This window comes from Zootoca vivipara, chromosome 2 (genome assembly GCF_965207765.1).
Source record: "Zootoca vivipara chromosome 2, rZooViv2.hap1.1, whole genome shotgun sequence".
NCBI classification, from domain to species: domain Eukaryota; kingdom Metazoa; phylum Chordata; class Lepidosauria; order Squamata; family Lacertidae; genus Zootoca; species Zootoca vivipara.
In genome coordinates, this window is record NC_142584.1 from 47,236,580 (window position 1) to 47,260,177 (window position 23,598).

The 23,598-nt window shown below is 44.4% G+C and overlaps 1 protein-coding gene across 3 annotated transcripts; it reads right to left on the minus strand.

The window, feature by feature from the left end:
- Nucleotides 1-6,414: 6,414 nt before the first annotated feature.
- On the minus strand, nucleotides 6,415-23,539 carry LOC118080275 (E3 ubiquitin/ISG15 ligase TRIM25-like). Of its 3 annotated transcripts, none has more exons than XM_035105239.3 (9): nucleotides 18,076-23,539; nucleotides 14,825-14,920; nucleotides 12,521-12,754; nucleotides 12,410-12,432; nucleotides 11,329-11,465; nucleotides 9,861-9,891; nucleotides 8,823-8,854; nucleotides 8,175-8,252; nucleotides 6,415-7,567 (listed from the first exon to the last, which is right to left on the minus strand). In XM_035105239.3, the coding sequence occupies exons 1-9, from the start codon at nucleotides 18,463-18,465 to the stop codon at nucleotides 7,548-7,550; spliced, it is 1,041 nt and encodes a 346-aa protein (XP_034961130.3). In that variant the 5' UTR covers nucleotides 18,466-23,539; the 3' UTR covers nucleotides 6,415-7,547. The 3 variants fall into 3 exon arrangements, 1 of the variants encoding a protein (XP_034961130.3); XR_015948091.1 differs by having other exon boundaries at nucleotides 7,550-7,567; nucleotides 8,982-9,891; XR_004691954.3 differs by lacking the exon at nucleotides 9,861-9,891.
- Between the last annotated feature and the right edge of the window lie 59 nt (nucleotides 23,540-23,598).

Here is a 23,598-nt window from a genome sequence, read left to right on the forward strand (position 1 = left end):
TCAAACTTGGCCCTCCAGATGTTTTGAGACTACAGTTCCCATCATCCCTGACCACTGGTCCTGCTAGCTAGGGATCATGGGAGTTGTAGGCCAAAAACATCTGGAGGGCCGAGTTTGAGGAAGTCTGCTCTAGATAAAGCAGTTGGGTCGCTCATCCAGCCTAAGAGTGACTGACCTCTGTCTGATGCCAATGGAAATTAAACACATGATTTGAGCAGCTAACCTTATAGTGTTTCCCCTGAGGCCCAGATCACTGCTCAACAATACTGAGATAAATGGCATTTTTAGAGTTGAGGAGACAAGTGGTAATTTTATAATCATGATGGGAAGTAAGCAACCCTGAAAGATGAGGACAAAACTTAACAACGCTAAACTTAGAGCAATCCTAGAGCTTCTGGAATATGTAGTTGCGCAAGCATGATTCTGTCTTTGGCAAATGGGTATTCAGATAGCACCCTGTGGCTTCCATTCAGGTGGCTTCCTTCCACCATGAAATGGTGCGTGCGTGTAGCATTTGTCCCTTAATTGCATCAATAGTTGCATTCAGCTTGAAAGACTAAAGCAGTGCTGTGCATCACTTACTTGAATCAAATTTAAAAAATGTGTTTGTCCTAATTACATTCAGTTTAGGCTAATACTGTAAATATCTTCACCACTATCCAGCTAACAGATTCAGTAGCCTTTTCTGAATTCATGTGCTTAATGGTTGCCTCCCACTCGTCAGCAGAAGCAGATGACACAACTGAGTCACTGATACTAATCCGGGGGCAGGCACAAGGGAGGGGGAAATGACAACAATACTACTGATGAATTCAGACTTCCAAATTAGTTGAAATGGACTAATCCTCTTAATTTAAAAGATTAAATGTATACTGACAAAAAAAGATTAAAACTTTATGCCTAGTGCAGATTTAAGGATATTTTCCTAACTTTTCAAATAAGAAATTATTAAATTTTCACTGAGATCACATAGCACAGCTTGGCATTTAAAATGTTTTGCTTTTTTTTGTGTGTGTGTGTGTGTGTGTGTGTGTGTCATTTGGTGCTTTGTCTTTCTGTTATTTCGGTTGTTCACATATTCCTGCCACACTCCTGTCTGCTGCTCACAACAAGAGAAATTCCCCCCCCCATTTGCATATGTGCTCAAATATAAGTACAGTCATACCTCGGTTTAAGTACACCTCAGTTTGAGTATTTTCAGTTTAAGTACTCCGCGGACCTGTCTGGAACGGATTAATCCACTTTCCATTACTTTCAATGGGAAAGTTCGCTTCAGGTTAAGTATGCTTCAGGTTAAGTACAGACTTCCAGAACCAATTGTGTTTGTAAACCGAGGTACCACTGTACAAGTTACAGCTGCAGGCCAAATACATTAACTATGCAGTACGTACCTGGCTTAGCATACTGTGGTGCAGGCTTCCTCAAACTCAGCCCTCCAGATGTACAACTCCCATGATCCCTAGCTAGCAGGACCAGTGGTCAGGGATGATGGGAATTGTAGCCTCAAAACATCTGGAGGAGTTTGAGGAAGCCTGTTATGCAAGGTGCTTGTGCCCCCGGGTGTGTGGGTGTGTGCTAAGGATGCTTTGGGACTTGCACAGCCAGCCAGCCTGTATGCTTGTAAAAAAGACTCTTACATAGGCACCACAATTTCCCCATTTACTCTCTTCCCCAAAGAGCCCAATCTAAAGTATACCTCCTGAAAAATCCCACTGAACTTCATGGGACTTACTTCCAACTAGGACTGTAGCCTTAACCTCGTGAAGTCTACTGTATTCCCAAACCGCCTAGCACTTGAAGAAAGAAGAACATGGAAGTATACTGTTGCTTCATTATCTCCAGCTAACATATATATTGCTAACTGTTAACTGAAGAGGAAAGAGAATATCTGAATATCTGCTAACGGAATCTGAAGCCAAGTAAAGGCCATGTCTTAGGAGTATTTGTAATGCTCTGTTTCAGTAATGAGCAGGTCAGAAGAGCTGAACAAGAAATAGTTCAAGAATGTAAGAAGAGCCTGCTGGATCAGGCCGAAGGCCCATATTGTCCAGCATCTTGTCCTCATAGTGGCTGGCCAGATGCCTATTTTAACAGAACCATGTGCATTTATTCTTAATCTTCATGTGTTTTCTTGAGTCACAAGTGGTTGGCGGCCCTTCTTTGCTGCCCAGGCGGGAGGCTGGTAACTTACTGCCTATTAAGCTGCTCTTTCTCCCTGTGGCCACCATGACAGACACTTTATCTCACCCATTTCATTATGTATCCAAATGACTCTGAGCTGATTAAATTTTATTTGTACAAAACATGGATGTCTCAAACTTAGTACTATCTTCAGTTTGCAAACTTTAAAATGATGCAATCAAAATATTTTGCTATATTACATCTTATTATGAGCCATCAACATATGTAGGTGAATTAGAAACAGTAACATTGCCTCCCCAGAAACAGAACCACTTCTGCCGTCCCATGGTGCCCCAGATGGCAGCAGCAGCAACAACAACACATCAGACTCTGAAAAGACCCAGCTGATGGCTGCTCAGTTTGAAAAGGCCTTTTTCGGCTAGGAAGATTTCACTTACCATTTTTTTGTGTGGAGGTGGAAGGAGAAGAGCACAAAATAAAAGGGCCAGTAGTTTAAACCAATTGGCTGTTTAGCCAGCCAATGCACTTACACACGTGATGACAAAACCAACCTTGCCTAATAATTATAATGAGCTTAAGTAATGATACCCCTGGGAAGTGTTTCTGAGAAATCATGTGGGAGTTTAAAAACAATGCCAAAATACCTTAGGCAAGCTTGCCTACTAATGCCATAACAGATACTTGACTCCAGCTTTCTTGTTCCCACATGCTGATCTTAATGCAATGTTATACAGTGGTACCTCTGGTTAAGAACTTAATTCATTCCAGAGGTTCATTCTTAACCAGAAACTGTTCTTAACCTGAGGTACCACTTTAGCTAATGGGGCCTCCCGCTGCCACTGCACCGCCACCGCACGATTTCTGTTCTCATCCTGAAGTAAAGTTCTTAACCTGAGGTACTACTTCCAGATTAGCGGAGTCTGTAACCTGAAGTGTTTGTAACCCGAAGCATCTGTAACCTGAGGTACCACTGTACCTGAATCTGCTTGGTTTGAGAAATATTCACAACTGCAGCATTAAGTTCATTGTGTGTTAAATCAAAATAGGATTGACGTCACCAATGCTGGCCAAATAATTACATCAGATCTACTGTACAAGAAGAGCCTGTTGGATCAGGCAAATGGCCCATCTAGTCCAGCCTCCTGGTCTCACAGTGGCCCACCAGATGCATGTGAGAAACCCACAAGCAGGACAAGAGCCCGAGATAAACTTCCCCTCCTGCAGTTTCTAGCACCTGCAGAAGCATTACTCCCTTCAGTCGTGAAGGGAGAGCAACGCCAGGATTGCCAGTAGCCTTTGATGGGCTTATTCTCCATGAATTTGTCCAATCCTTTTTTAAAGCCATCCATGTTGGTGGCCATCTCTGCCTCCCATAGGAGTGAGTTTCATAGTACGGTATAACTACGCACTGCGTGAAGAAGCAATTGTCTTTTATCTGTCCCGAATCTTCAAAATAGCTGCCACATGCTGCTCCTATATTGAGTCTCTGCTGGTACGACCATCCATCAAGCATGTCACACATCAAAATGGTGGCAAATCAAGGATTTAGAATTAGTTAAAAGGAGACAAAATATGAGAAGGAAGGTGGGGAGTTAAGTCTCTTAGGGTACAACTTCAATGGGGAAAGGGGTCCTAAAAGATAGGCAAGGGTGCATAATTTAGCAGAATGAGGGTTATATTGAAGACAGTTGACACTCTCTGTGGAGGAACTGAGAAAGGCAAGACACATAGGTTCCAACAATTCTGCTTGCCACACTCAAGTATGATGAGCAACCAACCTTCCTTCCATTTTTAAGGTGCCAAGAGATCGCCCAGGCAGTTGTGGAGTTGGGAGGAGGGCTGGAGGTTGTTTTGCATCTGTGTGACCTAGGTGCCTGGAGAGCCTTGGCCAAACTGGAAGCATTCTTCACTTGCCTTTCCTACTCCTAAGTAGGAAATGTAGGGATGAGAGGGTAGGACACCATTGTTTTAAGGCACTTGTTTCCAGTGGGTGGGGGTGGTAGCTGGTGACTGTAGCCTTTGGCTTGGCCAACAATGCCAGCCAAAAATTGTAGACCCCTGGAAAAACATTTATTCATTCATTAATATCCTGGCAGATTTACTCAGTTTTGTTCTATGCAGCATCTGTCAGAATAAGCTTTCTTCTTTCTTTTAAAAACTTTGACAGATGAATGATCCTCCACACAAGAAGAACTGTATTTGTTGTATGGAGTCACAGAGTTACCTGTCCAAATGATGATTGACTGAAACTGTGTGTTCAACACAATGCAACATGAACTGATTTTTTTTCATCTCTGAAAAAGAACTCCGAGCTCTCTTTCTGTAAACAGCTAATTTTGCAGAATCACTTGAGGCTACAGAGCCTTCGGTTATGACAGGTTTTGGTGCTGTAATTAATATGACAAAACGATATGAAAACAAAATCCCTGCACTACATAAATGTAATTTGAGAATTGCATTAAAAATTATGTATAAAAACAACCAAGTATTTCTAAATGCTCTGGGAGGAAGACTGTTATTGCCAATTATAAAACTGGAAAAGCCATTAATTTAAAATCTCAGTCTCATAGTCTGGATGCAGAAATTTGGTTTAATTAAGAAAGATGCTTGTATCTTCAGCTCACCCACACTGGGGTGCCCAATTTGTACATATGCCAAAAGCATTTTAATTCATGGTACCACTGAATACTCATAAAGCAAGTTTGGCTCCCTAAAGTATGTGTGAAATATTACTGAAATCTCTCTTTATAGTTGTCCAAATATATTTTAAGAGGCTGCTCTGGGAAACATTATTTAATGAACTTTTGTGTGCCAACTTAATCCCTAAATTCAATTTTAATTAAAACAGTCTAGGATTAAAGATAGGCAGGCATTATCCCTTGACACTGAATTAATCAGAATCAGAGGAACCATTCCTCAAAAGCTTGTTTTCACTCCAAATTCATAGCAGTGTTTTGCAGCTATCCAGCTATGTCTGCAGATTGGTGCAGTAGACTTGTCTCTGGGCTGTACCATTCCATCCAGTCAGTATGGATGCACAGGATTCAATCCTCCATACACACACAAAAAAGAATCAAATAATAAGTACACCTGCAAAACTAGATGTTAGGGGAAAGGGTTCTAGTCTACTCTTCTCCCTCACATGTATAGTTTTTTGTGTGAATATATATAAAGGAATGTTCAGTCATGTGAGTCCCTGACTGCGGCTTGAAATGGTAGGTCCAAGGGACAGGTTCACCTGTGTCAAGTGATGCATGTAGAGGCAAAATAATCTTAATTTCACATATACGTACATGGGATCTGAGCTGACAGTGACTGACCAGGGATGAGATCTTGTGGTTGTGGTAGATAGCTTGATGAATATGCTGATTCATTGTGCAGCCGCTGTGAACAAGGCAAATTCCATGCTAGAGAACATCAGGAGAAAGGAACTGAAAGCAAAGCTGCTGATATCATAATGCCATTATAACGAACCTATTGTGCAACTACCACCGTTGGAATACTGTGTACAGTTCTGGTTGATCCGCTACGATAAGGATATTGTAGTGTAGGAGAAGTTTCAATAAAGGACAGCCAAAGTGATCAAAATAATTTGTTGCTCCCTCTGACCTTTTTGTTGTTGTTGAAGGCTAAAGATCTCCAGCATAGGAGAAACAAAGCTCAAAAACAAAGAAGGTATTCAGGAGTTGCCTGTGGTTCCTGTTTCTACTGCAAGTGGAGGCCAGAGGTGAACAGAAATATTAACTGACCTGCTTTTTCGTTTTCCTTTACTCTGCTGATCTCCCCAACTGTTTTTCATCTTGGTGTGGATCTTAGGTCTCAAATGTCATGTGTGCAGGAGTTCAGTATCATAACTGCAGCAGCAGAAGCCCTGGACAAGAATCCAGTATATGTCCTCAAAAGATGATAAGGAAAGTGCAAGCCAAGCAAGGAACTGATAGTGAGGTTTATGACACAGGTAGTGCTTAGCTCAGGGTACAGATCAGCTAGATCTCTGGACCCTGTAAACCTCTTGGCATACATGTAGTTTGTGGAAATAGGAAACAGGAGCTTTCCAACTGGCTAAATGCATAAGGGAACTAATGCATATGAAGGGATGAGATGAAATGCTTAAAATACTAGTTCTTCTTGAAGGATGTTTATTCACCCCAGAAACATAGGCTCCTTGCTCCACTTATTCACTGACCACGAGGTTCTGCTGATTTAAGTATTACATTTCTCCAGCAACATTTCCCCTCCTCCTTTGTCCCTTTAAAGATTTAAGACTTGTTATGATTTGATCACTGGGGCTTTTATTCACAGATTGTTCACCATGTAGGCCTACATACTTCCAGCACTTGTTTTCATTGGGGCACTTTTGCAATCACAGTCTAACCAGCCCTCTAAATTGAAATGGCCATCTCATTACGACCATCAACCATATGCTTAGAAAGGGTTCCATATTTGGGGTTCTTCAGAGGACACCAAACCGTTCTGTCTCCAAGAACCCCATTCTGAAACTCCCAGCACAGTGACTTGCTGTGGACACAGAAGTTCCTAAGATCTTCCAGACTACTGGTAGTTTCCACTCCCAGAAGGTGCCCCCTTTTACTTGGAGGAGAGTGGCAGATCTGCATATTCAGTGATTTGGGAGGGGTTCTGTTGATGGGAATGGAAAACCAATGCAGAAAAAAACACATAAGAAGTCAACAGAGCATATTTTATACTGCAGGGAGCTAAATGTGAATCCAGCAGATCAGCAATACACATCTTCTCCTTCAAAAGACTTAATGCTATGCTAATCACCACCCAAGCTTTATTTCCATCACCAGAGATTGGCTTAATTATGCAGGAGTTATGTTTGCAAGGCAATGGATTCCATTTGATTTGCTTCAAGCGAACAATAAAAGCAAAAAGAATCACCCAGCACTTTTAGCTTTTCATGCTGTCAAACAAATTAACACAACTATACTCAATACAAACAATTGCTTACAAAGAGGGCTGCAAAACAGAATCTAAGGGGAGTTGTACAGCTCACATGATAACAGAGTTTGGAGCCCTTCAAAGAAAATGTTTTGACAGGATGGCACAAAGGATTTTGATTGGCTGCTTATATGTTTTGTTCAACATTTTGTAGTTCCATTATTATTACACACATCAAAATACAGGGAATGGGCAACAAAAGTACGGTAGTCCAGGCATTTTCCAAGTCACTCACAAAAACTATCAAACAGATCCTGCCCCCTTCAAACACTAAAGCCAGCAGGTAGAGTGTACTTTTTCTGAACTGAGACATCATCAAATCCCACTAGGTTTCTTTTGCAACTCAGTTCAACCAGACACCTTCAAAGCATTCCTCCTGTTATGTATCTTCCTGTTTCTATAGCCAGTGAACCTGGCTGGGATCTTTTTTCTTATTAGTTTCATCATTTCTGAACGTCTGCACCTTTAGAAGAGGAAGAAAGGCTGCTATCATCATCGTCGTCATCATCATCATCATCATCATCATTATTTCTAGCTGCTCATTATCAACACTTTAAAAAAACCAAGCCCAGAACTTTCCACATTTTTCTTCTTTCTCCTAAGCCAGATCTTCAGCTCATAATGACAGGCATCAGTAACCTGCTATTGCCAGGGTGGGCAGAAGGCAGTTGGTGGACCACTGGCTAATTTCTGATCAGAAGCAGGTTGGCTTTTATGGTAATGAGAGAAAGAAAGTTTGGAGTCCTAACTTGGACAAACCTTTGAAAGGGCCCTGCATGGTGCTCTAAACAAGATAAACAACTGCACCAGACCTAGCTACACTCCAGCTGGAGGTAATTCATAAAGATCACTTTAGGAGACACAAAAGGAGACAAAGTTGTGATTCCAAGTATCTGTGGGTCAGACAGTACTAGCTTAAGCCATAAGGTTGCAGCCTACGATTTTGAAAATATTGTTCCTTGAGATTTTTAACACTAAAAAGCTGTCAAAACATTGAAATAGTGGGAACCTTGGACAGACAATTCAGTGGTCAGTTGTTCATAGTTCATGGTTTTTTCTATTTTGCTTACCTGCGTTTTCTCCAGATATATCCCTAGTCAGTGGGGGTGGTAGTGGTGATGGTGATGGGAAGACTTTGCAAATCACATCTGATTGAAACAAAAGGAGCAGCTAGTTGAACGTGCATATCATTAGCAGAGGACAATGAACTTCATAAACCCATCCATGTATTCACACCTAGCCTGATCAAATACACTTCTCATTTAATTCAATGGGATGTACTGCCAAGTAAGTGTTACATTTATTCTATCATTATAAATGTTCCATAATATTAGAATATTAGGAGTGTATCTGCCTTGTTTGGTGTAACTCTAAAAGTAACAGTGCATGAAGTTTGGTATAAGAACCATGAGCACATTTCAAAGCTGCACTATGTCGTGGAATTTTTGGAAGATACAGAAAAAGCAGGCATATTTGCTTCAATGTGAATAGCGGCAAATGCTTTTTATAAAATTGTAGGCAGGTCTACAGTTTACTGCTAGTTTTGAAACAATTGCACCCCCCATTTAATAAGTTTCCTACCTGCTCTATAATCACACAGGATTCATGGTCTGAAAACTACATTTTAGAAGGTGTTGGCAGCATAATTTTGGAGGAGGTGAGGTGACATAGACTGGCATCTTGAAAATTACGGTAGTAGTGATGTTTCAAACACCTACCATCAAGAGAGAACTCAGCAGCTGGGATTGTCCTTGTGAGAAAAGAGAATAATGGGTATCAATTGAAAGAAAAACATAGCAGAAGATTAAAAGTCACACAGATATGGGAAAACTTCCTAGAAATCATAACATTACACCTGCAATCCTTTTTGAACTTACCTGAGAGTAAGTCCCGTTGAATTAAATGAGATTTACTTCTGAGTAGAATGCATAGGATTTCACTGCACTTTGATTATAGCTTTTTACCATCTTGTTGCATGTATCTTGTGAAAGGGGTATTCTGCTGACTTAATTCAGATTTTGCAAAGGTTTCAAGGATTGATTTAAAGGGGCAACGTAACCACACATGCAAAATGCAATTTTCATACCCGTACAACACACATTAGCCACCTCTTTGGTAAGCAAAGTATCGCTCTTCTGCAGAGCAACTTTTCATATTGCAGCATTGACTTGAAACACAATGCCTTTCAACAGAGGCGGTTCACACAAAGCCGTTGTCAATCTTGGTCGATGGGCTGGGGGGGTTGCACCCTCTGCCCAGTGTCCATTTGGACAGAATAACATACATAAAGAAGCCTGCACATGTATGTAGGCATGATACACACTGTGTACACAGATCATGCAAATCACACCTAAGCAGCATTTCTTCACTCCTTGTTCCTGGTGAGATCTTCACTCACCCCCTGTTCCCTGACGGGGAAGGGGACACCATTTTGCAGTTTGTCTCTGGTGCAAAAATGTCTTGGACTGGCTTATTTCAACACTAAATAGAGCTACATGAATTGCAGGGATCCTGTCCCACTTGATCCTTGTTCTTTTTAAATATGTGGCTTGCACTGTGTTTTGTGATCCTTCTTCATGTGTTTTATCAGGAAATAATCAGTAGGTTCTTATTTTGTGAAGAAAGGTATGGGGAACCCATAGCATTTATCTGAAGTATTACTGCCTATGCTGTTCATTTCCTAAACTGAAGCACAAATGAATGGAAAACCCAATGCTGGGTGTGAGGCACAGATCGAAAGACAAAAAGGGATTTACCTGCTCCACTGTGTTTGGTTAATGATTTTACCTATGAAGAGTAAGAAAACAGGACAAGACAGCTGATTCATGCAAAGCCACTCTTGTAATCAGGAACTGTTCCTACAAGATCCATTTCCAGGACAGATTTGGCATGATGAGGTTTCGGAAGCAAACCGCCTCAAGAGATCCCATAGGTGTGATTCAGCATGTCATTTGCGAAATTACATTCGGAGCAAGGTAATAAATCATAACACCAGGAGATGGTGCAAGCTCAAGGCAGGTAAGACTTGGATGTTCTCCTTGTTTTAAAGCAGGGGTAGCCAACATGGAGTCCTTGAGATGTTCTTGGGTTAAAATTTCCACCATCCCTGGTCACTGGCAGTGTGGGATGGGCAGATGGGAGCGGTACTGGCATCCGGTTGAGTACCCCTGCTTTAAGGAATCCAACAGCACACACTGTTAAGGGATGGATCAGTCTGCTTCTGGTCCATGATTTTGCATGTGTCCATTCACAAGTTTGTTCTGAGCCATTTCTAAATTAATATGTGGATATGTTTTTAAAACTCCGCTCTAAAATTCGAATTTAAATGCATATTTAAACCCAGTACATAATTATTAATTACATAGTTAAATAATTTAAATACATAATTAAATAGTATTTTATCACAAAATGAGTATTTTATCCCGGTGAATGTATTTGTATATGTGTCTTATCCTGAAACAGATGTCATAAATGCATGTTTGTGCCAAGAACAGTATTGCAAAATCCAGAGAAGTGTGAAATCTGAAGCAGGCTTTTGAGTAAAGCTATTTGCTTTTGGAGAGTGTGCCATAAGGTCGTGGAGAAAAAGTGAGGTTGACTCCTTTGAGAATATAATTCTCTAGCACTCACCTATGTCCTAATGTTTCCAGTTTGTGTGGTTAATAATAGCTAGGTTTAGTCCCATAAAGGTGGCGCCAGGAGTGTCTGATAGTCTCTGTCCCTTAGGAGTTAAATAGCTCCACATCAGCCCAGGACCTAACCAACATACCAGCAAAAAGAACGGTCATATGCATCAGCTATGAGGAGGAATGAATTGTCTGAGAGGGATTCTGCATCACGAAACATGTGGAAGGGATAAAATATCCAAAAACAAACGAGGTAAAGAAAATCTGTCCCATGAATCCTGTAGTTGTTATACTGCTGTGACCGATCATCAAAATCTTTTTAGATGAATTGCAAAGGGTATTTAACCTAGATTATATTTTGTATCTTTGAGTAAACAGATGAAATTAGACTTTGCTCTATAATCAAGTCAATGAAAAATGTGCAGCATGGAAATAGGGTACCGGCAATTCAAGTTGCTACTGTATATATAGCAGATGTGTATATAGGAGGAGAATGTGCATGCTACTTGTGCACATATCTTACAGTGCATAGTCTCTAGTTATTACTCACACATCAGCATATTCGCTGGGGGAGGTGTTCTTCGGTACGTTCACTTACCATGTACTACTTGCATCAGGGCGTCTAGGTTGGAGATATACATGGCTGTGTGACTTCTGACTTCCTGAATGTCTGACTGATCCAGATGCACCGTCAGCACTTCCACACTGTCATTGCTGAAATTCTGTTTCTTAATCCTAGCATGTACAAGAGGTCATTCAACCCACCAAACATCATCCCGATTGTAATGTCTGTCACTCCTAAGGGTAAATACTAAGTTAACCTATGGATAGTGTACGGATAGAAAAGGTTGTGTATGTTGTTGCTTTTGAGTGAAATTCCAACGGTGCCCTTGCACTCACAGGAAAGGGTTTGTTTTGGCAGAGTTGTCCACTAATGGAAGAAGTGGGGAGGATATTTTTGCTGATTTCCTCTGTCAGGGGCCCTCTAATGCCAACCAGGATGGGGCAGAGATGACAGGATGCAGAGACTGGGGGTAGAGAAAGCTCAAGCACTGAGTTGGACAAGGCTTTTGCCCCATAGTTTCCAGACATCACAGAAAGGGAATGGGAACCATCTGAGTCAGTCCCCATTCCGTCTTCTGAGAGTGAGGTGTGGGATAACCAGACTCATATGCCCAACATGCTTAAGTCCAATTAATGCATGAAGGGGTTAATACCACAGAGTAAGCTGTCCTGCCAGGCTTAGCTATGTCACTTCCCTTACCTTGGGAGGAAATAGGTAATCAAGCCTATTGTTCCCCTCCTCCCTGGTCTACATGAGAAGCTCAGTGTGTAAAGAGGCTTGAACTGGTTGCTCCAGCTCAACCGCACGGCTCTCACCAGCCACTCTTGAGTTCCTATACCAATAATCTAGGAACTAGATGCCACATATCATTAGCACAATTATCCACAATGGTTCCGTTATTGCTACTGAAGAGGCAAAAACACATTCCTGAAGGTAGGGAAGCTAATACTTTCAGAAGATATAGGAGGAAGAGAAAAGACTCCATCATGCCAAGCTTCTCATTACCTGGCAATGAGTCCATTCAGTAGACCACCATATGAAATCACATACATGTGGAAAGCAGTGTAGTCTATGTGACAGGCAAATGAAGGGGAATGTGTGATGTGCAACTTACCTCTCTTGGGCCAGCTGAAAATCCTACAGAAAGACAGAAAAGAATTGTTTTTATTGCATGCAGAGAAAGGGGGGCATCCAGAAAACTTGAAGGGGAGAAAAAGCTGGTCACCTTGAGGAAGAGGCAAGCATCTGTTTTCTCTGTTAGTGCTTGTAGCTCCCGAAGGCCCTGGGCAGCCACATCCCTCTTGTCTGCCATTTGCTTCTTCAGAGCAGCCATGTCAGCCAGCTGCTTTTTCTCATTGGACTGGATGTCACCTAGGATCTGCTTCTCCTTCTGATCTACCTGAGACTTGATCTCTTGGAAGATTCTGGAGAGCTGATCCGTCAACATTTTCTTATTGTTCTAAGGAAAGAAAGACGGCAACTTTTTTTTTTTACAGTTGAATTGTTGGACTTAGGGCATAAACCTGGGGTGTCTTGAGCAATACTTCCCTATCTAGGCTAAAAAGGATTGTTAGCTCCGTGGTCACGGTCCCTCCCCTGTTCATAAAACTCCCTTAGGAAACAACCGTCATTTTAAAAGGTGTGGAGACTATATATGTCAGATAACATTTTTATAGTGAAAAACGACTTATCGCTTCCGCAAAACAGGCCACCAAGCTATCAAGTTTATAGCTCTCAGCAACCTCCCAAGTATATTGCCAGTTGCTCTGAAAAGCACTGCGGGCATCAACCCCTCAGAAGATCACACCAATGTATTCTTGCCTCAGTTATCCTGTGGCTACCGCCACTGAGTAATGTGCAGTGCAAACTTATGCATATATACTCAAGAGAGTAAGTCCCATGTAAGTGTGCATAGGGCTGCAGCTTTAATGTCAACAGAGCTTTGTCATTCCCATATCCTAATACAACCTCCCCCAACCTGGTGTCATCAGCCTCAGCTAGCCTATCTCTGCTGTCTGGAGCTGCTGGGAGTTGTAGTTCAGTTGTAATGGCTCACCCACTGACACCTTTCACTGAATCCTTGTGCCTTGGCTGGGATCTCTTGCCTGTTCTCTGGCTTGACTTTGGCTTCCTTAACATTGGGTGCTCTTTTTCTCATGCCCTGCTGGTTTCCCAGCAACTGAAGCACATGCCCCAAAGTAGTACCAGAGGCTCACATCTCACCAGTCTTCTGTTGTGGCTTAAAAGGTTGCCTGATATGCAGGGCTGTGCAAAGGCAAGGGTAGCTCTTGTTCTGGGCCTTGGAGAGCTAAGCTGGCCAGGGCCCCCACCAGGGCTTAGCCACTGGCAGAGGAAAAGGAGTGTGTGGGGCGGAGCACACCGCCCCCGGCAGCACGATCCCGGTGGGGTGCCATCGTGGCTGCCCCTGCCCGTGCCGGGTGCCACGCCCCATGCCATGCACCCAGGACACGCACCATGCCCCTGCGGGCAGCGCACCACACACCCAGGACGCGTGCTACGTCCCTGTGGGCGGCACGCCACGCTCCCGAGACGCGCGCCAGCCCCCCAGTGCCGGAACATGAAGCTCCGCCACTGGGCCCAGCTGCTTTTCTGTTTGAGTTTTTAACTTTATTTTAACAAGACTCCCACCTCGGGCCTCTGACAAGCTCTGTGTGGGTCTGTGATATGAAGTGCTGCCTTGGAAGCCCCCTAGTGTCTGTTAGTGGTCACACACTCTTACCCAGGGAGAGCCCATGTTTTCAGGTACTTGTCCCTGGTAAACTACTGTTTTTATTTTGTCCCTAACCTGGGACACGGGTGGCGCTGTGGGTTAAACCACAGAGCTTAGGGCTTGCCGATCAGAAGGCCGGCGGTTCGAATCCCCGCAATGGGGTGAGCTCCCATTGCTCGGTCCCAGCTCCTGCCAACCTAGCAGTTCGAAAACACTTCAAGTGCAAGTAGATAAATAGGTACCGCTCCGGCGGGAAGGTAAACACCATTTCTGTGTGCTGCTTTGGTTTGCCAGAAGCGGCTTTGTCATGCTGGCCACATGACCTGGAAGCTGTACGCTGGATCCCTCAGCCAATAAAACAAGATGAGCACTGCAACCCCAGAGTCGGTCACGACTGGACCTAATGGTCAGGGGTCCCTTTACCTTTACCTTGGCTTTTAGGTAGATTTTAGGGATGCCTTAAACAGAAACTGAAAGTGCACATACACATGCAGTAGAGTTGCCATTTTTTATATAACTCAGTCCTTCCTCTGAGTATCTGAAGAGGGTGTAGAAACACATGCCTGTCCGGACAGTAAATAGAGCATGCACTAACTAAATCTGTGTCCATGTGTCAATAGATAGATGATAGACAGACAGACAGACAGATGTTCAGGTAATAAACCTTGGGGTGAAAAGAGTCACTGGCCAAAAGTGCTGCATAGTTAAAATGAAAAGATTGGGGTGCTGGATGGAGAAGCATATTGGAGACACATTCATTGTTTTCCATGCATGGCATCATGAAGTTACAGCACAAACCTTTATCTGATCCTCACTTTTCTGAAGATGTAAGAGTGTCTTCTTTGTGGCAGTTTTGTATTCCTGCATTGATTTCATAATCTGTGAGAGAATTGCCTGATTAAGAGAAAAACAGAAGGGAAATCACAGAACTGTACATTTCAATAAGCTCATTTGGTAGATTAATCAACTATAGCAGAGTTTCCAATACTGATCCTTAGGGGACTCTGCTTTCTACTTCTTTCCATTTGGAGAACTGTCCATTTATTCCTATTCTTTGCTTCTTGCAACTTAACCAATTCCTGATCCACAAGAGGACTTCCCCTCTTATTTCTTGACTGCTAAGCTTACTGAGGAGTCTTTGGTGAGATACTTCATCAAACATTTTTAGAAAGTCCAGGTATGCTATGTCAAGCAGATCACCTCTGTCTATATGCTTGCTGACACTCATGGGTTTGTGAGACAGGATTTTCCTTTGCAGAAGCCATGCTGGCTCTGCTTCAGCAGGGCTTGTTCTTTTATGTACTTGGTTAGTTTATCTTTAACAATACTTTTCACCAGCTTCCCAGAAACTGACCTTAAGCTAACTGGCCTGTAAGTTGCAGGAAACCTCCCCCAATTCCTTTTTTAAAATTGGCCTTGCATTGGCTACTTCCCAGTCTTCTGCTATGGAGGCTGATCCGAGGGGCATATTTCTGTTTTGAAGACCAGCACTTTCACATCTGAGTTCCTTGAGAACTCTCAGGTGGATGCCATGCATCCTGGCAAGGATGCTCGTGGTTGCAGTTTGAGATTGGAATGCACATTGACTTGGAAATAACTCCCATTGAACTCCATTTGTATGTATGGGCTGCCATGATGGCAAATTTCTGCTTTATTTGTCTTTTCAAATATATTGGGTCTTCTTCCCAAGTAGCTAGACTCCTAATGATTTAAAGCACAATCAAGTATGCAATTAAGTACGCAGAAGTATTCCAAGGCTCTTCTGTCCCCATATCCTGGTCAAAGTCCCACTAGCCTCAGCAGGACTTTTATTTTTTATGTAATTTTGTAATTTTTTATGTAATTTATCTCCTGCCTTTTCTCCTGAAGACGCCTAGGGCAGCAAACAACAAGCAAAGAGCAAACTTGTTCTTCTAGAACAGGGGTGTCAAACTCAAATTCATCGGGGGCCGCATCAGAATTTTTGGTCACTCTCAAAGGGCCGGTTGTATCTGTAGGAAAAGTACCCTTTAAAAGAGGTATCAGGGGGAGTCAGGGGGGAAGAGGGGGGAGGACAAACCCAGCTTTAAAATGGACCACCTTTGACTCTCAATGCCCACGGGGTCTACTGGTGGCAGAAGTGGACTTGTGGGGGGAGGGAGGGAAGAAGGATGGAGTATATATATTATGTTTTGTTCTGTTTTGTCTATATTAAAATCAATAAAAATTATTTTTTAAAAAAGACTTTAAAGGCATGCACAGCAACATTACCTTTTTGTGCAGGGAGTGCGGGCGGGCGGCGGCGGCGAGGCAGCAGGTTAGTGGTGGTGGCGGGGGCCTGATCCGGCCATAGGCCGAGTGGGGGAGGCGGCGATCTGGTGGGAGGCCGGCCAGCGGCGGCGGCGGGAGGCCGCTAGCGCTGGAGGCGGGGCTCGATCCGGCCGTGGGCCAAGCGATGGAGGCGGCAGGAGGCCGCTAGCGACGGAGGCAGGGCCCGATCCGGCCATAGCCCGAGTGCCAGAGGCGGCGGGAGGCCGCTAGCGGCGGAGGCGGGGCACGATCCGGTCGTAGGCCGAGCGATGGAGGTGGCGGGAGGCCGCTAGCGGTGGAGGAGGGGCCCGATCCAGCCGTAGCCAGAGTGCCAGAGGCGGCGGGAGGCCGCTAGCGGCGGAGGCAGGGCTCGATCTGGCCGTAGGCCGGGCGCTGGAGGCGACGGGAGGCCGCTAGCGGTGGAGGAGGGGCCCGATCCGGCCGTAGGCCGAGCGCTGGAGGTGGGGAGAGGCCGCTAGCGCTGGAGGCGGGGCCCGATCCGGCCGTAGGCCGAGTGTTGGAGGCGGGGAGAGGCCGCTAGCGCTGGAGGCGGGGCCCGATCCGGCCGTAGGCCGAGCGCTGGAGGTGGCGAGAGGCCGCTAGCGCTGGAGGCGGGGCCCGATCCGGCCATAGGCCGAGCGTTGGAGGCGGCGAGAGGCCGCTAGCGCTGGAGGCGGGGCCCGATCCGGCCATAGGCCGAGCGTTGGAGGCGGCGAGAGGCCGCTAGCGCTGGAGGCGGGGCCCGATCCGGCCATAGGCCGAGCGTTGGAGGCGGCGAGAGGCCGCTAGCGCTGGAGGCGGGGCCCGATCCGGCCATGGGCCGAGCGCTGAAGGAGGCGGTCGGCCGCTAGCGGAGGCGGCGGGGCCCGATCCGGCCGTGGGCCGAGCGCTAGTGGTGGCAGCGGGGGTGAAGGCTGGCGGCCACGCGGGCCACATGACGAGGTCTGGCGGGCCGGATTCGGCCCGCGGGCCTTGGGTTTGACACCCGTGTTCTAGAAGCAGGCAGAAGGCCATCAAATTAAAAGCAATGGCATTAGTTACCACTAACTTTTTTTCTTTTTTCTTTGCAAAATTGTGCTCTAATCTAGCAGGGGCTGTTGATAAGGTGTTCCCTAGGAAGGGCTGTTAACACGCAGTGGAGTGTTTGTTATTCTTGGCTGGCATACTGCCATGCTCAGAGGGGGAGAGAAAGTCAATGATCAATGCCAGGAACTGTAACACACAAACACATTGTCAAGCATGGAAATGAAGATACCTGCAGAAAGTGCTGAGGCCAAGCAAGGTCTATAGGCATCTCCACTGTTGGTTTTGGTGTCATTTCTCAGTTCAATGGGACCTTCTGGGTGAAAAGCGCATGCTCTTCCACAGTGAGCTGCAGCCCTTCCCCTGACTACATATTTGTAACAAAATAAAAAAATTCCTTCCAGCAGCACCTTAGAGACCAACTAAGTTTGTCATAGGTATGAGCTTTTGTGTGCATGCACACTTCTTCAGATAAATACATGCCTCACCATCAGAAAAACACCCCACAAGTATAATTTGCTACTGCTTAGTTATCAGGCTTTGAATGCTACTTGATGCTTGATGTTTTTTGCTTTGTTTTCTCCCCCCAATACTATTTGTTTCAAAGTCTTGCAGGGTCCCTTTCTTTACTTCCACATTCTGACACCCGTTTCTATTTAAAACCTCTCTCTCTCTCTCTGTTACATTTAATTGGAGGACCTCTTTGGAACGCTCCATGCCCGCTTGAAGCCCCTTACCATCTGCTTGTCGTACTCGTCCTTCAGGGCGACGACGCTGTGGCTGCTGTGGGAGCCAGTGGTGGAGCAGGCCTTGCAAACACACGCCAAGTCGTCTTGACAGAAGCATTCCAGCAGCATGGCATGCTCTGGGCATTTCTTCTCCTGGGCCCCTGCGGTCCCAAGAGCCACTAAAGCATGGTCCTTCTGGGTGGCCTTCGAATTGTGTTTCCTCAGGTGGTCCCGGCACAGGGACGCCTCACAGGTCAGACACTTCTTCTCTGCGGAATGAGGTTTCCCTAGGCAGAAATCGCAGGGAATCATGATTCTCCTTTCTTTGAGCTTCCAAGGAGGCTTTTCCTTCTGAGGAGGCAGCGAGGAACTGGCAGCTCTCTGTTGACAACCTGGCATGAACCTTGAACACAGGGTAGGAGGTGATGGCCTTGGACTCCAGCACTGTGTTCAGTATGCCCTGGGCAGACTCCTGCAGCCTCAGCTCAGGGACACAGGACAGCCATGTATGCCGGGTGCCACCATGTTCCAGCAGGTGGTTGATTCAAATTCTATTGCTGTCTCTCTGCCATGGATCCAGAATCCATGCAGACTAGCTAAGCTCCAGTTCAATGAAAGGAAACCTGCAGGATTTTTTTTATTAAAAAAAAAACACATTTCCATGTATTTGGCACAATAGACTCAGCTCTTCCAATGAAGATGTCTACTATTTTATTTATATCGTGGGTTTTTGTTTTTAAAGATTTATACCCCGCTTTTTGTGGAACTTCCTCCACAAGTGACTTACAATCTCCAAGAAAACCAACTTAAATACAATAGAAAATAAAAGAAAGCATAAGGCACTCAAGCAATAAGGCAGCATACAAACAATTCACAAAACAAATCCAGGAAACCTTGCATCTAAGACCCTTCATTAATATCAAAGTGAAGAGGCAGATTTTAAAGGATCCAGTTTTCTCTTTGTGTGGTGCTACAGAGTAGCGAATCCTATGCATGTTTTGAAAAATATCATTTCGTGCGGGCACCTATGGTGCTTTTATCAAGATACGAGTCTCAGCGCCTCATTTTTGACCAAATATTATTAATTATAATTGTATTGTATTGTACTGTGGCCCTCCCTTCACTGTAAGATCCCAAGGTGTGTTACAGCATCTATCTATCTATCTATCTATCTATCTATCTATCTATCTATCTATCATCTATCTATCTTTTTTTAAAAAACATAATTTTTATTAATTTTACAAATTACAAAAAACGATACATACATAAACACCTTTTCCACCTCCTTCCCACCCCCCTCCATGGGTCCTCCCCTGCCACAGAAGTATCCCATGTAAGTGAACAGTCAGAGATGGTCCATTTTATGCTTGGATTTCTGTCCTCCTCCCCCTCCCCTGTCCCCAAAGCCCCCCCCTGCCACCAGGGAGCTCCAGTAAACCAGGGCAGTACGCAGGAGGTCATCCATCCAACCATCTATTATCATACCAAAAAAAAAAGAGTAAAAATAGAAAAAAGAGAAAAAAGAGAAGAAAAAAAATATCAAAAAAGAGAAAAAGACAATACAAAACAGAAAAAATCTTTCTTTCATTCATAATTATTAAACCATATTTTGTGGGCTTCCCCACCCTCCCCCCTTCCCCGGTTTTCATCCCTTTTTTATCATCTTCAACAGTTTCTTATTTTATAAAAATACACTTTTATACCTTATACTACTTATAAATTGATTATTATCATTTTCACCTAATGTCCAAATCACTGAAAAATCAAACTCCCATTTTATCTTCCCGTGCCTAATTTTTACCCTCTATAAGCCTCCATATTTTCACATTTTTCCAAAATCAATTCACTTTTAAAACTATAACTATTCCCAATTTAACCTTACATCCCCGATTACCGGCTCCACCCCCCCAATCCAGCAAATTCCATAATCAGCAGACCAGTTATAATCCTGTTAATCCATCCTTATAATCACAACTTCACTTTCCCTTCACCCCACCCCCTGTTTACAACCTTTTGCCATCCAGGGCTCCATACAAGACCCCTGAGTTTCTTCTCTTCTCTGCATATTTTTTCCCTCTTCCCTGTGGGCATTCTGAAATTCCAGTAATACCAATCGTGCCCCCCTCAAAGGAAAGGCACTCCATCCAACTTTTTGTAGAGTAAAGTCATCATTTTTTTCGTGGTGGGCTTCATTTTGTGTTAAATCATCACAGTCCTCATCTTCATATTTTCCTTCCAAATCACATTCACCATCATTGTCATTCTCACATTCGTCTTCTTCAGTTTCAAAAGCTTCATCTTCTAAGAAATCATATTCTGCCATCACCATCTGGAATTGTTGCTGTAACTCTTGCCGTTGTGTCTCCTCTTGACATAGTTCTATTCTTGCTTCCCACATTAAGGTCAAAACAGACCGCTGGAACTCAGGCGAATACCTTTTTGTTGACATAGTTCAATCCTGCCAAGGTCAAAACTTGTCACATGGGGTGGAATATGATCACAGTTTATTTTCCCGACTCCATTTTAACAAGCTGGCTGCATTCTTCAAGTCTTATTAAAAATAAAGTTCGAACTCACATTTCACAAGCATTTAAACCAAAAAAGAATTTCCACAAAGTCCAGAAATACAAATTGAAATAAAAATTTGACTTATAAATCCTGATCAACTCACTGGGTTGTCTGGGCTGCCGGCTCCCGAGGAAAAGAAAGGTTTTTCTTAGTCTTTACCTCTTACTGCAGGGCACTCACAACCACAGTCTCTCTCCCCTTTTACCCTGCATTTAGGGGAGATTCTCTTTGATGCCTTTGAGGGATCCTTTTAAATTGAAATCTTCTATTTACGGCTTCGGGTTTCTATTTACTGTCTCTTTTGTTGCCGTGGGGGGGGGTGGCTTCCTCTTTTCTCCCCTCTCCCAGATCCAAATTGTTTTATAATCCAAATCGTGAGATTACTTACAGTCTTATTTCCAATCGTTTTATTTTCAGAAGAATCCAGCGCTCTCCGCCTTCGGCTTGAAGCTTCTCCCCGCTAGGATAACGTTGCCGCTCAAAATGGCCCCCGCGACTTCTACCCTCCTTGCTCCGGAGCTCTTATTAGAGCTAGCTGGAGAGTTGGGGAGTCCGGATTGGGGCTCTGCCGAGCAAAATTTGCCCCCGGGAGCCCTTCCCGGGGTTCTAAGGGGCGCAGCGTCGCTCTCGCTGCCCTCCCCACTCCTAGCAGGGACGGGCCGTCTCGGAGACGAGACGAGACCCCGCCGATCGGCGCTGGCGCTGAACCGGAAGCCTATCTATCATCTATCTATCATCTATCTTCTTGTTAAATTTGTATTCCACAAATAAAAGTGACAAAATTGCTATACAAAACAGGAAATTGAGGGTTGGCACTTCGTGACGTCAAGTGCTTACAGCCAGACATGGCAAAACAGAGTAGTCCTTGGGCCCTCCCTCTGTGTGAAGCAGGGCAGTCTTGAGCAGGCCGGCCGTCCTGGCGCTGAGGGGCGGAGATCGCTCCAGCGCCCCCGCCCTCGCAGGGTGCAGCATGGTTTCCGCGCGGCCAGTTCCGGGGGTCTACCTAGAGCCGGTCCTGGTGAAGAAAAGTGTAGAAGACCGCCTCTACCTTTGGATCATTGCCCAGGCTGCTTTCCTGGATGCCCTTATTTTAATGTGTCTGCCCGTATAGAGTAAGGCGAAACCAGCCACCCTCATCTGAATGCTAATAACCTTGTCTCAGAAATCCTGATTAGGAAGCATCATGCCTAGCAGAGCCTGTGGGAATTTCACCCAGAGAGACTGCAGAGGTCTACACACATGTAAAGCATGAGAAGTGCATATGCAGTCCCCAAATATGCATTTGTTTTGCTCTGGTTTTTTTTTTAAAAAAACATACACTATATGAGAGAGCAGAGGTTCCCAAACTGTGGTCTGTGGACCACCAATGGCCAGTGAGCTTCATTCAGGTAGTCTGTAGTGTGTCTGTAAAAATACAATTAAAAACACATTTGAAAATCATACAGTGCTTGCAATAAGCTTCCTGAACTGGGGTGGGAGGGAAATAGAAAGGCATTTTTCACCTTTCTTATTCCTTCTCTTTAGTAACTACTTGTTGGCAAAGTAGATCCCTTCCTTTCAGGCTTTACTTCCTCCCTGCTTCTCCCAATTCAAGCTTGTTTTCAGTATGAGCTAGCGGGTGCTAGTGTTAACTTCTTGGCTCCATCTTGTCCGCATGCAAAACCTATACTTAGAATGGCTTTGTTTGCCACGGGTGATAACCAGCAGCCTTAATGGCCTATTCCTTTCTGCACATCGCTGCAATATATTTGCCAGACTCCAACCCCCTGAGGATTTGGAAGTGGAGCAGAGGTGTGCAGGGGCAGGAGAAGGAGGAGAGCCCCGCTGTGCAAGCAAGAGTCCTTATGCTGGCTTCTGCTAGCACACCAAAGTATCTGATTCTGGTCCTTAATGCCTAGAGAGCAGAGGGGTCTGAAATGAGGATTTTTGCACACGAATGGCATTTCCGAAAACATTTATCACAATGGCAAATAAGGGCATGGACCAGAACATAAAGAGAGTCCTGGTAAATAGGGACACTTGCAAGATACAATTTTGCACGTTTGAATGATTATATCATTTCCTTTCTACACGTTTGAATGATTATATCATTTCCTTTCTACCCAATGTTACTTACTCACCTGGGGGTCTCTTTAAGCTTTCTGCTACATTTTCCTTTCCTTTCCTTGCTGTTCAAACACTTTTTTTCTGCAAATAACAATTGCCTCTTCCTTCCCATGCCCACACACCTCCAAAGTACTCTTTCGTCCTGCTAGCAGAATAATAAACACACCAAGCTCCAAGGCTGAGTGGAGAAAGTGCTCCGAGGGTTGTGTGCGTATAGTGACAATCCCATCCCCCTGGGGCTTTGTGGAATGACTGAAGCATAAGTGGAATGCTTGCACTTTTGCAGTGGAATGAAACCTGACTCTGCGCTCATCTACACTGACCTTTGCTCTGCATTTCTGGACACAGGTCCCGGCTTCCCAAGTCCATGTCCAAGCTCTCCCCGCCCCGCAGCACTTTCCCCACAAAAACCTGAAAACAATTAATTAGAAAACCCAAATTGCTGAATTGCGGCTGGGTCAAGGACAAGCAATGACCCTGAGGTGGTAGTAGGAGGATGAAACGATTGGAAATGGGGCAGTTCTCTTGGCCCTTTTGAATTAAAATGAGCTATGTTTGGCGTCTGTTGCTTTCCCCATTAATGATAGGTTTTTAAAACACCTGGCCCTGCCTCTTCTGTTACTTGGGAAATCAGTTAATACTTGAGGGTCAAGGGAAAGATCCCCAAAGACTAAGAGCATTATGGGGCTCCAAGCGTTGCATGCTGCATCCATTGCCCCCTTTGTCACAGAGTGCCATCTTTGCCAATGAAGCATGTGAATAATGTATAATAATAATAATAATAATAATAATAATAATAATAATAATAATTTATACCCCGTCCATCTGGCTGGGTTTCCCCAGCCACTCTGGGCGGCT

Coding starts and splice junctions, on each gene's coding strand:
- LOC118080275 (XM_035105239.3), bottom strand. CDS start 18,465: ATGCCAGGTTGTCAACAGAGAGCTGCCAGTTCCTCGCTGCCTCCTCAG. Junction 11,466..12,409: donor TTTCAGCTGGCCCAAGAGAG/GTAAGTTGCACA, acceptor TGTACATGCTAG/GATTAAGAAACAGAATTTCA. Junction 9,892..11,328: donor CCTGATGCAAGTAGTACATG/GTAAGTGAACGT, acceptor TACTCTTCATAG/GTAAAATCATTAACCAAACA.